We start from the raw sequence: 15,580 nt of genomic DNA on the forward strand, positions 1-15,580 counted from the left end.
AGGCCAGTCATGCCTGTGCAACCCATCATTCATACCCCAAATGTGTACAATGGGGCTCCTGAAGAAGAAACAGCAGGAAAGGGCCCCACACAGCCCCATTCCTGAGGACAGTTACTGGGCAAGTCAACTCAACACCAGCTGGTGGCCGGGAGGGATATGGGGGCTAACAGTGCTCAAATCCTGGGGGATGCAGGAGTGCTCCCATGAAAACAAAAGTTTAGGACTAGATCTAAGGAGGGAGCTTCAGCTAGGCAGTGGCTGGGGAGCAGTGACAATGGTGGTGCAAAGTCCTGGATGCACATTCAGAAAACTACAGGAAGGCCACAGTGAAAGGAAAAGGGAAAGTGTCAAGAAGGCTCCAATAATCACTAACAAGAATGCCAAAGATGTCCTCAGAACCATTCATTTGCATAGTAAAAAATATTGTAGTTCTAGAACTTTCCACAATTGAACCAAGTAGTAGTAATATTGCCTGGTAAAGTACTTTTCTTCTCAAAGCCCAGGACACCCAGGAGCATGTGACCATTCATTCACTGCCCTGACTTCTAGCCAACAGGACCAGGGCCATAGCACGGCCTTTCTCCAGAGACTGGTGTTCCCATGGCCATCCTATGACGGATTTACTATTCCTCATGGTCATTACTTCTCACAGATTGAAGGAGATCCAGAATAATACTATTTGTTTTTTAACAAAGGGGATCTAAGTTAAATGAAAAAGATCTAAGTTAAAAAGAAAAAAATAAGGATTCGCTCATTCTGGTTAATGGGAAGGCGGGTACATGCTTTATGATCCTTTGTATTTACCTGTACACTAGTAATACTTTCTAATTTTTTATAAAGGACATAGAACTTGACAGTGGCCTCACTCACACCTCTACATGTTCCCATTGACCGACTCTGTGCACACCTCCAAACGGCAGCACCACACTGAACACTCACAGGCTGCTGTGTTGACCGGCCCTGGCTTTTGAGGCACCTTGAGAACAGGCAGCGTGTCTGCTCAGGCTCAGCCACCAGAACCCACACACCGCCTGACACAGGGCCTGTCAAATGGACCACGAGCTCTTCCAGCCGCTTGGCAGCTGGGTGACGGACGTGGGCTAGAGTCCCCTGTGTCAGACGGGAGCGATGCTAATGCGCTGAGAGGGTTGTTATGGGCCTAGCCTGGCACCCAGTAGCTGCCTAATGCACACAGGGCTGAGTTCTGACCCGTCCTGAGGCTTGTCTGCTGGTTGTCGTCCACCTCCCTGTCTTTGTGAGCAGAGGGCATGGCAGTGGTTCCCATCTGTTCTCCTGGGCTCTGCTGGTAGGCTGATCCCACAAGGGGCTGAGCTGCAGGCACTGGCAAAGAGAAAGAAAAATAAAACGATAGACTTGAAACTTGGCCAAGCAACTGAGAAGAACACAAAGATACAACAGGGAAAATAAAAACACTGGGGAGGCAAAATGCAATTTATAAGATAAAATTAATCTATTGAGCTGCCATAACAGGACATAAAAAGCATAAATATACTGCAGCTTGTCTGAAATGGTTTAAGTCCAGGCTCTCAAAAAACTATGAGTGAGAAAATGAATTCCATCAACTCATGCCCACTTTTCACAGAGAGAGGCCCCAGGGTCTTTTGGGAAACAACCTGAGCAGCATCTGGTTGAGACACCTAATATCTCAGCAAGAAAGGAAAAAAACCTTTCTGTAGCCCCCACATCCCTGCACAGTACTAATTATCTGCAGCTGCCCCCACCCCAACTAGACAGGATGCTCCCAGAAGGCAGAGGCTGCATCTGAGTCACAGCTCCTACTAGTGTGAGGGGCTGGGGACACAGCAGGTGCTGAGGACTACTCATTGCATGCATGAACAGATGCCTAGATGGTGAAAGAACGGATTGACAGAAGGTGGGAAAGGAAGGAGGGAAGAACAATTCTGCCCAAGCCAACCTACCTTGAAACTTCAACTGTGGAAAATCCAAGAGAGAACCTAATGTAAGATACCTCTGGCTGCAGATCATAAAATCTACAGAAGTATCATAGACTAGGCTTCAAGAAAGAGGAAAGAATGCAGACTTTGAATGCAGGCAGGCTGCTTGGCATCCAATTCTGAAAGCTATTAACTGTGGGACTGTAGACAAGGCACTTCTCTCTGAAACTGCTGCCTCCACTTAAGAAAGAGACACTGTTGGGAGGATTCAGTTGGCTTGTGTACTTATTATACATAGTAGGGCTCAACAAACAGCAGGTGCTCATTTTATTAGCACCACAGGAAATCCAAGCCTCCCACACCATCTCCGACCCATCTCTGAGAATCCCCTGATTGGACACAATCTTCCCCTGGTACTCACACCCTTCTTGGCAAAGACCATCAATCTTTTCTCTGAAAATTCATCTCACCCATTTATGCTAAGTGGCCCAGGCTGTCCCTGAGGACACTGTTTCTTCTGCAGGCTTCCCTGTAGTGAATTATTCACCCATCTCTGTATCATGGATCTAGAAGTACGTAAGTACTTCTGCTTTTCACTGCCACTTCCAGATCATTCTGTCTTTTCCCCCCAAAGCTCCAACTTCGAAGCTCATGTTGCCAGACCATGCTGCTAATCTTACCTTACTGCAGCCATCCTTGGTCATCAGGTGGTTTACCAGATCCCTGGAGATTTACTGATAATTTGGCTCCTGGCTTCCCTATTTCTCTGTGTCTCTTGACAGTGCAATCTCCCAGAGGTGTCTGTTCTTGGTGTCAACATTTCTCCTCCATTCTCCATGGTAATCCAGGCCAATCAAGCCCCACACATTCCATAGAAACAGCTCTTTAAAGCCCCTGATGTCAAATCCCAAGGTCCACCCTCGATCCTTGTCTGAGGCACCTACTAGCAATGTCTGACACAGCTAACCTCTCTCTACTCACTTTCTGAGGTGTCATGCTCTCTTCGCTCCCTACCTCACTGGGTACTTACGTGGACTCACACAGATCCTGAGGCAATGATGTAAAACGCTACTTATGTGCTGACCTTACCCTTCTGCAAGAGGACTCCCAGCATTCTTAGATTCCCAGAGGGCACCTAAAGTGCTTCCTACAAGTCTCTGGATAGTGAACATTAGGCACATTTTTAACCCAGGGACTCTTCCCCAGCCCCCCAATGGCACCCAGGAGACCAGAGGCAGCAGATTCAAAGTGAGTGAGGAGGTAGGTCTCTTCTAGACAAAGATACGAGGTCACTAGGGTTCCAAATCTGCTCCAAGATGGCCTGGAGAGTCCAGAGAATCCTCTAAAGGGGACATTCACTTTCCTATTTTGTATGCCTATGGCTTCCAAAGACAGAGCCAGGCCAAGATGCCCAGCTTCAACACATAGCACAACTGGGCACCTGCACACAACTCCAAGGGAAGGCAGCAGAAACCCAAGACCTAAGAGCACCACAAATCCTGTTTACCCAGATTCCAGGATAAAAAGAAAGCAATAGATTTATCTTCTGTATTGTTTTCCTCCATTATATATTTGTCAAGAGTTAAGAATAGTCACTGCAAATCATGAAATTTATACTAAACAACAAGGTGGACACTTCAGGTAGCTCTCCGGGCCACCTGGTTCATGGAGAAGGTGCTTCTCCTGGTGCTTACCATTCAGCAGCATCGGGTCAGGCATTGGCCTCCCCTCCATCATTGCCTCAGCCAGAATCAACTTCTGGTGCAGTTGCTTATTGCGAGTTTTAAACTCCTTCAGCTCCCCCTGCAGCTCTAGGATCTGGCCCTGTAGCCGAGCTATCACCCCCTGGGTGGCGGGGAGATGATACATATTTCCTAATGACCGGGATGGTTTTATGAGGATGGGCAAGCGGGACTTCTTAGTATCCTGGGGAAAAAACACACACACACACACACAACAATGAGTACACGACAAATGCACTTCCTTTGGTTCATGGTTGACATCCTCATGCTAATCCTATAAAGTAGTTTCCAACTGGCTGCCCAGACTTCTGGGTCCTATAACAGTATCTATGTCAAGCTTCCCCAACACCCTCTCAGGCAGGACCCACTGTCTCCCAGATGACCCAGATGCTCCACGTGTGGCAGTTCTTTTTCCAACACAATCTTCTGGAAAACTTTTTTTTTTTTTCTTTTTACCCTATTTCCTCTTTCTCGCCCACTCCTAGTGTAAGCCAATCTTCCTTCCCCCTACTGTTGGGCCACCAGAACAACCCCTTATGCCAGGGGCTACTGAGTTTCCAGCCGGGAGCTCCCAAACTGCTCATCCTGGGAATCTTCATTTGCAATGCCTTACAAGCTGTCCAGGGTCAACTGAAAATTCAACTCTTCACTTCCACTACACTGTGTTCCCAGGTCTATGCCACTGTCTTACTGTCTGTCTTGGTAAATCACATGACCGTCCACTTACTGCACAATCCAGACACCTGGCATCATTTTGAACCATCTCTTTATTCTCATCATGCACTTTCTTCACTCATGGGGTTCAGAAAATTCCAGCAACTCCGTTTCTCTCAACTCTTTCAACTCTTCCCAGCCTCCACTTCCACCACTAGCTACCACTAGCTCTCCTGGGCCACAGCCTGGGTGTCCTGAGTAGTCTCCTGCGTTTACCTTTGCTCTCTCTATCCACTCTTCACGTTGAGGCAAAAAGACAAGCCTGCTAGTCTTCTGCTTAAAACTACTGTAATTGCTTCTTGGTTCTCTTACGACAAAGGTCCAAGTCCATACCACAGCCTGCAAATCCTGCAGAACCTGCAGTCTGCATCATTGCCTCTCTCCCACTCTACCCCACTCTCCAGCCACACTGACCTCTGTCGATTGTTCAAAATGCACATTCCCCTTGCACCCCAGGGCCGTGGCCTATAATGACTCCTTTGCCTAGAATGCTCACTCTTGCCCATACCCACTTCCTCCACTTACCCTAAAATCATTCATCAGCACTCAGCTCAACGTGTCTTCCTCGAGAGAACCTTGATTTCCAAGACCAAGCTGAGCCTCCCTGTTATACAGTCAGTGTCCCCTATAATTCTCCTCGGAGGAAATGAGTAGTCTCATTATGATTTCATGTTCACTATCTTCTGCACCGGCCTGTAAGCTCCAGGCTGCACATATCTTGGTCCCCAGCTTCCAGCCCAAGAACTAGTTCACGGTAGGCTCTCAACACTGTGGGCTGTACATACAAACTATAACTGCAGAGGCCCAATGAGGTATCTTTCAAGTGGGGAATTTTAAACATTCCCAAAAGCTGCGGAGAGGAATTTGAGTCTAAAATACATGAAGAACTAACATAACTCAGTAAAAAAAAAAAAAAGCTCAATTAAAAGATGGGCAAAACATATCAATGTTTATAGTAGCACAAGAGCTAAATGGTGGAACAAACCCAGATGCCCTTCAGTAGATGATGGACAGGGAAACTTTGGCATACATACATAATGGAACATTACTCAGCATTAAAAGAGAATAAAATCATGGCATTTGCAGGTAAATGGATAGAGTTGGAAAATATAATGCTAAATAATGTAAGCCAATCCCAAAAAACCAAAGGTAGGATGTTTTCTTTGATATGAGGATGCTGATTCATAATGGCGATGGGAATGGGGGATGGGAGGAATGGAGGAACTTTAGATAGGGCAAGGGGGTAGGAATGATGTTGGAATGAGTTAACCATTCCAGAAAAGATGTCTTCAAGTGCACAAATGCTAAAGCCACTCTCAGACTGGAATGATGGTGGAATGAGTTACCCTAAATACATGTATGAAGACACAAATGTATATGTAATATGAAATGAATTGCATTCTGCCATCATGTATAACAAATTAGAATAAATAATTTAATTTTTAAAAAAAGATGGGCAAAAGACCCAATAGATATTTCTCCAAAAATGTCGTATAGCTAACTAATAAACTCATGAAAATATTCTCGACATCATTAGTCATCAGAGACACGTAAATGAAATCATAATAAAACACCATCACTTCATATCCATTAAGATGGCTATAATCAGAAAGATAACCAGTGTTGGTGAGAACCCAGAAACTGGAACCCTCACACACTGCTGGGAAGAATATAAAATGGATGGGGTTGCTCAGAAAAAGGCCCAGCAGTTCTTCAAGAAATTAAAGAAGGAGTTACCATGTGACCCATCAATTCTACCACTAAGAAGACATCCAGGAGAAATGAAAACATATGTCACACAAGAATCTGTACATGAAGAGCAACATCATTCCTAATATCCAGGAAGCAGAAACAGCTCAGATTGCATCAACTGATGAATAGATTAATAAAATGTGGCACGACCATACATTAGAATATACCTGGCAACAAAAATAAATTTAAGTACTGATCCATGCTTCAGCATGAATGACCCTGGAAACATTATGCTAAGTGGAAGAAGCCACATAGCGCATGATCCCATCCATATGCAATGTCTAGAACAGGTGGACCTAGAGTCAGTGGTTACCTAGGATTGGGCGTGGCTGGTAATGAGTACAGGGTTTCTTTTCAGGTTGACAAAAATCTAGCATTGCAGCCAGGCACAGTGGCACACATCCGTAATCCCAATGGCTCGGGAGGCTGAGCAGGAGGTTACAAGTTCAAAGCCAGCCTCAACTCAGTGAGATCCTGTCTCTAAATAAAATACCAAAAAAATAGGGCTGGGGCTGTGTCTCAGTGGTCGAGTGCCCCTGGGTTCAATCTCTTGTACCCTCCCCCCAAAAAATCTAGCATTGATTAGTAATAGTTATACAACTCTGAATAGACTTAAAAACCATTGATACCCTTATTTAATTCTTAATAAACTGTTCATTTGTTTTAAAAAAAACACTGAAATGTACACTTTATTTTTTTAGAATCTTTTTTTTAGTTGTAGGTGGACTTTATTTTATTTTTAAGTGGTGCTGAGATCGAACCCAGTGCCTCACATGTGCCAGATGAATGCTCTACCGCTGAGCCACAACTTCAGCCCCTGAAATGTACACTTTAAATGGATGATATATAAATTATATGATATATGTGAATTATATCTCAATAAAGTTGTTAAATTTTTTAAATGGTGAAAAAGAAGGTACTCAAAATTTTAAAAGGAAATATTTGGCACCTGAGGTATGAAGAAATCACCAAAGTCCCTTCGGGAAGAAGGAACAGTAGGGGCCCTTCTTCTTGCACACTCTGGGGTGTAAAATGCTTTCAAACAGTCTCCCATGCCCCTCAAGTAAGCGCTGCATTCTCAGAGCTCATGGGAGAATAGAAGGCATCCTGCCTATTTTCCAGATGAACAGCTGAAACATCAAACACCTATGTTTGTCCAATGTCAAACCACAAGAAGGTACAATGATCAAGCTCAAATCAGCTCTTCAGTCCCCAGCGCTCAGGAAGTGAGATGCTTTCCACCTGGCATTCCAGGAAAGAAGACAGAGGAGGTGAGGGGACAACTTGGGAGGAGGCTGTTGCCTCAACAACAATGGTCAGAAAATACCAGTCATTTGTCTCCACCAATCTGTATTTTTGGTTCCAAATCTGTGTGTCATGTGGCAGCAGAAAAGATATCTTCAAGTGCACAAATGCTAAAGCCACTCTCAGACTGGAAGATGGCATCAGTCAACCTAATGCCAGGCCTAAAGGAGTGCCACACAGAGTGCTACTTATGGACTCCAAACACAGTCCCACCTTCCACCTAAATAGCCATGACATACTGGAACTTTTTACTTGGGAATGAAGGAGGACAGGAGCCCAGGCACTGTGGGCTCCTACCAGGTACAAAGTGCAGCCCTAGGCATGTGCAACACCTTGCCTCACTCTGCCACCAGGCCAGCCCCAGGGTCTAGGTCACACTGTCCCATTCCAGCCACTGAGAGAGGTCAGGTGACTTCCCACCCCAAAACTCAACCAGGTAAGAGGCCAAGCCCAATTCAAACACAGGGAGGCATGCCCGTAAAGCACGCCCGCTCAGCCCTGACTGAACAACCAGGAGGACACCAGTCTCGGTCAGCCTCGGCTACCATGATGCTCCTCATAACAGGAAAACAGAGTTTGGCCTAAGCCATGGGATTATCAATTTTGTGGCCACCAAAGTCACAAAGAAAATCACTAGTGTTTCTGTGCATACCCTGAAGCCACGATGGTGACAGGAGGAACGCAGGTGTGTGATGCAGCTCTGCGGCCTCTATGAGCAGACGAGCTCACAGCCTCTCACCCCACCTGCCCGCTGAGTCACTCTGCACAGTTTTCTGGACCTTATGATGCCAACATTTCTTCATAAGTAAAATGAGCGTGATACCAAACTCACGCCCTTGTGAGTAGATAAAACAAGATGAAACAGAATTTGGCCCAATCCCTGGTATATATAGCAGATGACAAAAATAAACAGTTTCCCTCCTTTTGAAAATAAAAGCAAGAAGTATAATTTCAAACTAAAAAAAAAAATATTTAATGTATTTGGGGAAATTAAGTCCATTTAATTATCCAATTTTCCTGAACACAGAATGGCATCTCCCACACAATAGAAAGAAACCAAATGAAAAACAACAAAACAAAAAAAAGCCACCTCATTTTCCTAATATGCAGGTACAAACCAAAGGAGCTGGGGCAGGTAAGAGCATTTCTATTCTAGCCAAATTGCACAAATTTGCATTTTGAGTACCATTAATATAATGGCAGTAGGTTTTTGTTTTTTGTTTTTTTTTTTTTTTTTTTTTTTTGGTCTCTACTGATATCTTTAGAAAACCCTTTTCTAGAAATTACAGTTTTGGTGCATAATTTAAAACAATCAAAAGCAATTTTGCTAATGATATATCTAACTCTCTTTGGTATGCACAAAAGCAGTAATTTAGTGGTCAGAAAATAAACTTAATTCTCCATTCTGATGTTATGAAGCACTGTGTACAGTGGATTTCTCTGCTACAAAACATCCGTCAGAAGTAAGAATACAGCAGTCTACACTGGAGCTCTAATAGAAACCCGACCTATTTCCCTCTCTACCAGAACACATCTCCCTGCTACAGGGATTCTCAACCCCAACCTTATCCCATAGGGGCTGCTGTCCAATAGAACATTGCCAAGAAAGTCTGATTCTTAACAATCTGGCATAGCTGACTAATCTGCAGAGAAGCTCAGGGAGAGTCCCTAAGTAGAAGGGAAACCAACATTAGAGACCTGCTCATCAAACCAGACCCCACCATTTCAAGCCACCATGGCTGCCAGGTAGCTTGACCAGGGAGAGGGTGTGGCTGTGCAGTCAGACACAGTGTAAACCTCAGCTCAGCCCTTAAGCACTGCCACACCTGGGCACTCAGAACCTGGCTTCAATAGACAAAGCTCTCAGAACAACACCTTTCCTATAAAAGTCCTCAAAATAAAAGCCAGGTCTCATCCTTACTCAAAGTTGGAGTACTACAACTTCACTGCATCCTATAAAAGGAAATGTCCATGGGGGAAAGTGTCCTCACAGTGGACTCTCATGCACCTATTCTAAGAAGACATGTGAAATGGTATGAAAGAGAACGCCTCGGACAGACGTGCGCCTGTGATTCCCTGTGGGATTTTTCTGAGGAAAACACCAAAATGCCATGCTATACAGATAAATGAGATAGTGCGGGGGTACAGGAGAGACCGGGGTGGGGATGGCGGGAGAGAGGGAAGATGGGAAAACTAAGGAGGACCCAGGCCTCCAGGCGTAGGCCAGGAGCGGCCCAAGCAGGGGGAGACACCAGACCGTCTCTTCAAAAAAACAGGAAAATGGAAGTAATCTTTCAAGTTTTTGTTTGTATAAAGTAAATCATAATTAATGTTTGCACAAACTTACTTTGTGGCTAGCACAGGGGCCGGAGAGGGGAGTGGCCTGGTGCCCTGGCAGCTGGCACCAGGTCTCTGGCTGGGGCTCAGCATTCAATATGGTGCCAGATGGCTTCTCTCCTCCTCGTCGGAACCCAAGCAGGTCACCCTCCTTGGCCACAGTCTGCACTGAGGCATCCTTGAGCTCCACCTTGGCCACTTCGCCTGTCTTTGCCAGCTGATCCCAAGTCAATTTCTGTTCATCATGTGGCTTGGAGAATGAGCTGGCTTGGACGAAAGGTTCAAGTTCACCTCTTTGCTGAATGGCCATTTGCTGAAGTGTCTTCTCAGTTTTACCATCAAGGTGTTTTCCAGAAACTTCCTGCTCTGCCAAGCATATTCGTTCCAAAAGCAAGTCACCTAGCATTTTCAGAAGGTCTGGCCTGTTTCTCCAAAGGGAAGGAAGTGGGAGAAATAAGCTTCCTGCTACACCTTGGCCCCTACCCACCTTCCCAAGTTTCCCCCACTGACTCCTACCCAGATTCTGCCTACATGAAATACAGTGAGTCCCCAAATATGCCAGGAACCACACCAAGCATTTTATCCCGTATAACATGACAACACCCAAATAAGACAGACAAGACGACATTTAACTCATGGATAAGACATGAGGCACACAGCAAGTGAGCAGGCTGGGCCCAGGAAGGAGCAGGTGGGATCATAAGGTGCCCCACCCTCCCTATACACAGGGTTCCCAGCCCCACCCCCCAGCCCTGACTCCATTCCTACAGCCAAAGGCATATGTGGCTTTGGATGAATCTTACCAGCCTAGCTGGTCCATGGGTGACCTGATCCATCTTGGTGCAAATAGATACTCAAGGAACAGATATTAATGAAGGGACGTTTCACTGACATGCACACAGGTACAGATACAGGTTAGAAAGTACCTTGCCTTTGAAGGCGGATAAAAATGGCTTCAGGGGCTGGAGGCATAACTCAGTGGTAGAACTTTGCTTAGCATGGGTGAGGCCCCAGGTTCAATCCCCAGAATCACATACCCACAAAATAAAATGGTTTCAAATTCTAACTTCAGGGTTCTTTGAAAGGAAGACTGAGTGTCACTCCATAGGATAGCTATGAGGACAAAGCAGAGTAGTGTCTGGGTGGCAGATGCTTTCCATACCCATTGCCAGTGTCCTTGGCCCACCTCTGATTCAGTGGCAACTGTGTGAGCAGTTCCTGTGGACATAGGCAGTCCCATCTTGAGTGCCCTCTGGGGCTCTTTCTAAAACCTCTGAGCCAGCCAGCAAGGCAGTGTGGGATGGCTGCCACCTCTGGGAGACCCTCAACCCATGGGGCAGAGAACCCGTGACCCAGGCTCCATCCTTCAGAGGTACAACACAGGTCATACTGTCCCCTGGGAAGATGTCCAGTAGAATGGGCCCCCACTGCCCAGCAGTCACCAGATCACTAATGTACCTTTCCTGGGTAGGATTTCAATCCTGTCTTACTCTCCCTGAGCTCTCATTTCAGCTCCCTGGTGCCATATCCCAACCAAATCAGTTGTACCCAAGTCCATATCTCAGGGTCTGCTTTCCAGGAAACCAAAATTTAGCTATCCTGAAGAACACCTGGAATGGCACCGGCATGCAGCAGTTCAAGAAGCCTCCTTTGTGTTTCTTGTTCCAGCCACTGTAACGGGCCCTCGGCATACAAAACCACCAGTAGGGACTTAGATTGGTGTTAGAGGCAAGTGTTTAGCAAGGGAAAGTCACTGTAAAGTCCACTCAGGGTTTGGGGACAATGTCGGAGGGGGCTTCTAAAGTCCAGGAGAGGCCATCCAGGGGTGGGGGTGCTGGAGCAGTCTAGGCATGGACAAGATGATAAGCAAGGGGGCCTCTGAAAGGCCTGCGGTGTGGTGGCTGCTCACACGTGTGTTTGGAAAGATGACTAGTTGATGGGTAAAGGACAGATTTCCTGTCAAAATGGTGGAGTGAGCACACAGGAGTTCCTTCTACTCCAGGGTGACTGCAGAACCAACAGCAAAAAAGAATAAAAGAATTTTTCAAGATGCAATTCAGGGCTCAAAATCAGGATTTTAAAAAATGGAGATTAGAAATAGAGGAAGCGAAGCCTGAAAAGGGAGCTGGGATGGTGCAGAAAGCACTGGAGCCAGGAATGCGACTTGCATGGTGAAGTGAGAACCAGGCAAATGCCCAGGGCCCTTAGTAAGACCCTGCAAGACCAAGCTGAGGCACCTCAAGCCCACACACAGGAAGAGGAAAGCCGGGTGCTGCCTGTACAGGCAACCTGAGCTTGCACAGGAAAGCCACCACTACAAGAGACAACCCTGAGAGAGAATTCACACCCAAGAAAATGGAAATCACATGGCAATCTGAAGTCTTCCAAATAAGAATGTGCAAATAAGGAAGAAAAGAGAGTCCTAAGAGAAGAGGGAGGGATGAGACTGAGGTAGGGAACTGTGGAGGAAGGGAATGGAGAGGTGGCTCCAAGGTGCGGGCATGCGGCTGGCAAGAGAAGGAAACAGGATGGGCCTTCACTATATTACTTCTTATTCTTCTTCCTTGGTTTCTCCTTCCTGCCAGTTTCAGCAAAACTCGTAGACAAGCCAGGCCCTACCAATGCCTTTAATACTTGCTGGTCTTCACTCCCTTGGACCTTCACTACCACTAGAAATGACAGGCACCCATTATCTTCCTCACTGGGTCCTTGGAAGGCAAGGATAAGGCTCTCCTCATAGCTGAATTCCCATGATCTAGATCAGGGGCCAAGTTAACTAAATTCAAATTAAACAGTTACAGCACACTGAAATGAACAAAAATAAATAAATAAAGCAAGGGGGGGAAACCTAAAATGTATAGCACATTACTCTTTTCTAAGAGGAAGTACCTAGATATACAAACCATCTTAAACTACAATAAGCCCAGACTTTAAAAATATTTCTGGTACTCCAAGTATCAGGAGATGTTAAACTGATTTTCCTTTCCTTTCCTTTAATACAAATAAGAAATAATGACAATTGCAATTCAGCTAACCAAAGGAGGACCATTACTCACCACCAAACAACACGCAATAAAACCCAAAAAAAAGACTTTACAAATGGGTAGTAAAAGGTGCAAAGAGGCTGTTACAATATACTAAAGCAGTGCTGCTATTAGATAAAACATTTCAAGTGCTACTTTGCTGGGAATCTGAACCGCAGATTCATTAAGCTGTCACTGGAATCAGGACCTCTAGAACAGTTCAGTCCAAAGGTCCTGTCAGAGGCCCACGCTTCTCTGCCTTCCTGAGCACAAGTGCCATGCAGATGATGTAAAACAAGGCACCGACCTCACTAAGCTCTTGCCATGCTCCAGATCCTTTAAACACACTGATCCTCATCCTGACTGAGGCAGGAACTATCAGTAACCACATTTTATAGGTGAAGAAATGGGCTCACAAAGATTGAGTCACCAGATCACTAATATACCTTTCCTGTAGCAAAATATTAGAACACAGACTTTCTGACTCCTAAGAAGCACCAACAGTCTCCAGTTTTCTAGACTCACCTTCTGCTATGATGTTAAGCTTTTAATTGTCTGAAAGTTTATTCAAACATTTACTGAGTACTCTTCATCTGACACGCAAGGCAGCAGTTACACATGGTAAAAGAGAAACAGAGCTTACCTGTCATTAAGGACGAGACAGACATACTCTGACACACACACTAGAACTAAGGAAGACAGGAAGGGATGAAAAGTACCATGACTAGAAGGGAAGAAAGGAGGAGGAGTGAATCTGAAGGTAAAGCAGAGAAACAGGGATGCCCTTTGGATGGACTGGTCGAGAAAGGCCACTCTACAGAACTGACACCCAGCCAAGACACGGCCAGGCCTCCACACCAGGCACAGGGCATTCCAGGTAGAGGGAACAGCTGTCACAAGGCCTGTTGGTGAGAACAAGCCTGGATGGATGTGGAACGGTAACAGGGTTCAGCTGGGAGTCCGGGGCCCAGTGAACTAGAGTGAGTGACGAAGGCAGAGGAACAGAGAGGCAGCTGAGAATCTCCTATCTACCTCCAGGGGCAACAGAGACCCACTGGAGAGTTTTAAGAATGGAAGAGACATGATCTGATCTAGGTTTCTAAAAGCTCTGGCTGCTCTGTGGAGGACTATGGAGGGGCAGAGGTGGCTATAGAAGTGGCTACAGGCAAGGAGGTGTACAGTTGGGGAGCCCAAGCAGGAGATGACAGCAGCTTGGACAAAGGTAGGTGTGGGGAGACGAAGTGGCTGAACCAGGAATACAGCCCGTCTTAAAATGGACCTAGGAGGATTTGCTGATGGATATGGGGCTGGAGGAAGCTACACTCTTGCCTACAGCAATTAAGTAGATAGCAATGCTATTAACAGACATGAGGAGGAACAGGGAAGAAGCGGATGGGAACACTGACTGGGTTTTGTGGAAGGGGAAGATGCCAAGGGCAGAAGCCCTGCGTGTTCTGGGTAACAGGAGGAGAGATGGGGAAAAGAAGGGGCTGAGAATGCAGCTCTGGGACACACTGATGTTTTCCAACACAGGAGTCTGAGGAAGCACCGTGGGCAGAAGGAAAACAGAAGGCCAGGGAGAGGGCTGGTTCCTGGGGACAAGCAACCTCTGAGCCCAGATTTCACAGTCTGGAAATCATTGCTGACCTTGATAAGTGGACTGAGGGTATGAAAGCACTTATGATGGGATAGACAGCAAATGGAGGAAGAGCACACACGTGGTGAACACAGACGTTTCTTCGAGATACCTTGGTTTGAATGAAATACGGAAGTAAAAAAATGGTATAGTCACTAGAATGGATGAAAATCAGGGCACAGGGGGTACTTTTCCCAAATGTCTGATGTCAAGGCATGTCTTATGCTTCTGGAAAATGGTTCAATGAGAGGAAAACAATGAATGATTCAGAAAAGAGAGAGGACTCAGAGAGGACAGGAATTAAACCACAAGGGGAGAGCTGGTAGTGTGACTAGGAGCAGGGACTCTTCTTCTACTCCCACAGTAGGGAAGACAGAGTTTGCACCTCCAGAGGCAAGCAAGGGTTTGAACTGAACTGTTGCTATCTTCTCCATGACATAAACAGCACGGTCATCAGTCAGGGAAGGGTGGGAAAAGAGGGAAGAAAAGCTGCAAACCAGCCTGACTGTGCCATGCCGAGCACTCACCCTGGAACAAGTGAGAATAAATATGAAACGTGGCAAGTCCTATGAATGTGTGTAACACAAGTACCTGGCCAGTCGAGCCCTTGAGGAGGGCTGGGATGCAACAGGTCAATGTGAACCTAGGTCTCGGGGTGGGGAATGGCAGCAGCAGCCAGCAGCGCTCCTTCAGCCCATGGAGTAAAGAAGCACCACCCCCCAACACACTGTAGTACTGATGAAGAAACTGAGGTGGGAGAGACGGCACGAGATCTGAATGGTGCAGCTGACAGGGGCCCAGGCCCATCCCACTCCCACTGTTTTTTCCAGTGCAGTGAAACACCTCCCTGTTGGGAGGAATTTCTATGCAGAAGACTAGTATTTGCCCTACCAGTAAGAATACTGAGTATCTCCCCAGAAAATGCTTTAATGGCTCTGCCACTAACTAACTAGACAAATATCAAGTCCCCAGGTTTCAGCTCTTGTCTTTATGAAAAGATCACTGACAGGAGCACGTAAAGCTGGCATGAGGGGCCTGGCAGAGAGTGTGTGCAGCTCAGGACGTCAGCAGGGCCCTTGGAACCATAGCTCTACTGTCAGGGTCACTGGGGAGGTGAAGGACAGTGAGCAGTAATGATAAGTGGGGCAGTGGATT

At 46.2% G+C, this 15,580-nt stretch overlaps 1 protein-coding gene across 4 annotated transcripts in view; it reads right to left on the reverse strand.

Moving 5' to 3' along the window:
* Window positions 1-15,580, reverse strand: part of Cdk5rap2 (CDK5 regulatory subunit associated protein 2) — a 181,016-nt gene that overhangs the window by 48,765 nt on the left and 116,671 nt on the right. For 2 of the 4 annotated variants that reach the window (XM_077797085.1, XM_077797084.1), the window contains 3 exons: window positions 9,777-10,188; window positions 3,611-3,842; window positions 1,210-1,341 (listed from right to left, as the gene is read on the reverse strand). In XM_077797085.1, the coding sequence (XP_077653211.1) occupies window positions 1,210-1,341; window positions 3,611-3,842; window positions 9,777-10,188 (776 nt within the window). Of the gene's footprint in view, window positions 1-1,209; window positions 1,342-3,610; window positions 3,843-9,776; window positions 10,195-15,580 lie in introns of all 4 variants that reach the window. The other 2 variants (XM_026408635.2, XM_026408634.2) reach the window with 1 other exon arrangement.

Source organism: Urocitellus parryii, chromosome 4 (assembly GCF_045843805.1).
Source record: "Urocitellus parryii isolate mUroPar1 chromosome 4, mUroPar1.hap1, whole genome shotgun sequence".
Classification (NCBI taxonomy): Eukaryota; Metazoa; Chordata; class Mammalia; order Rodentia; family Sciuridae; genus Urocitellus; species Urocitellus parryii.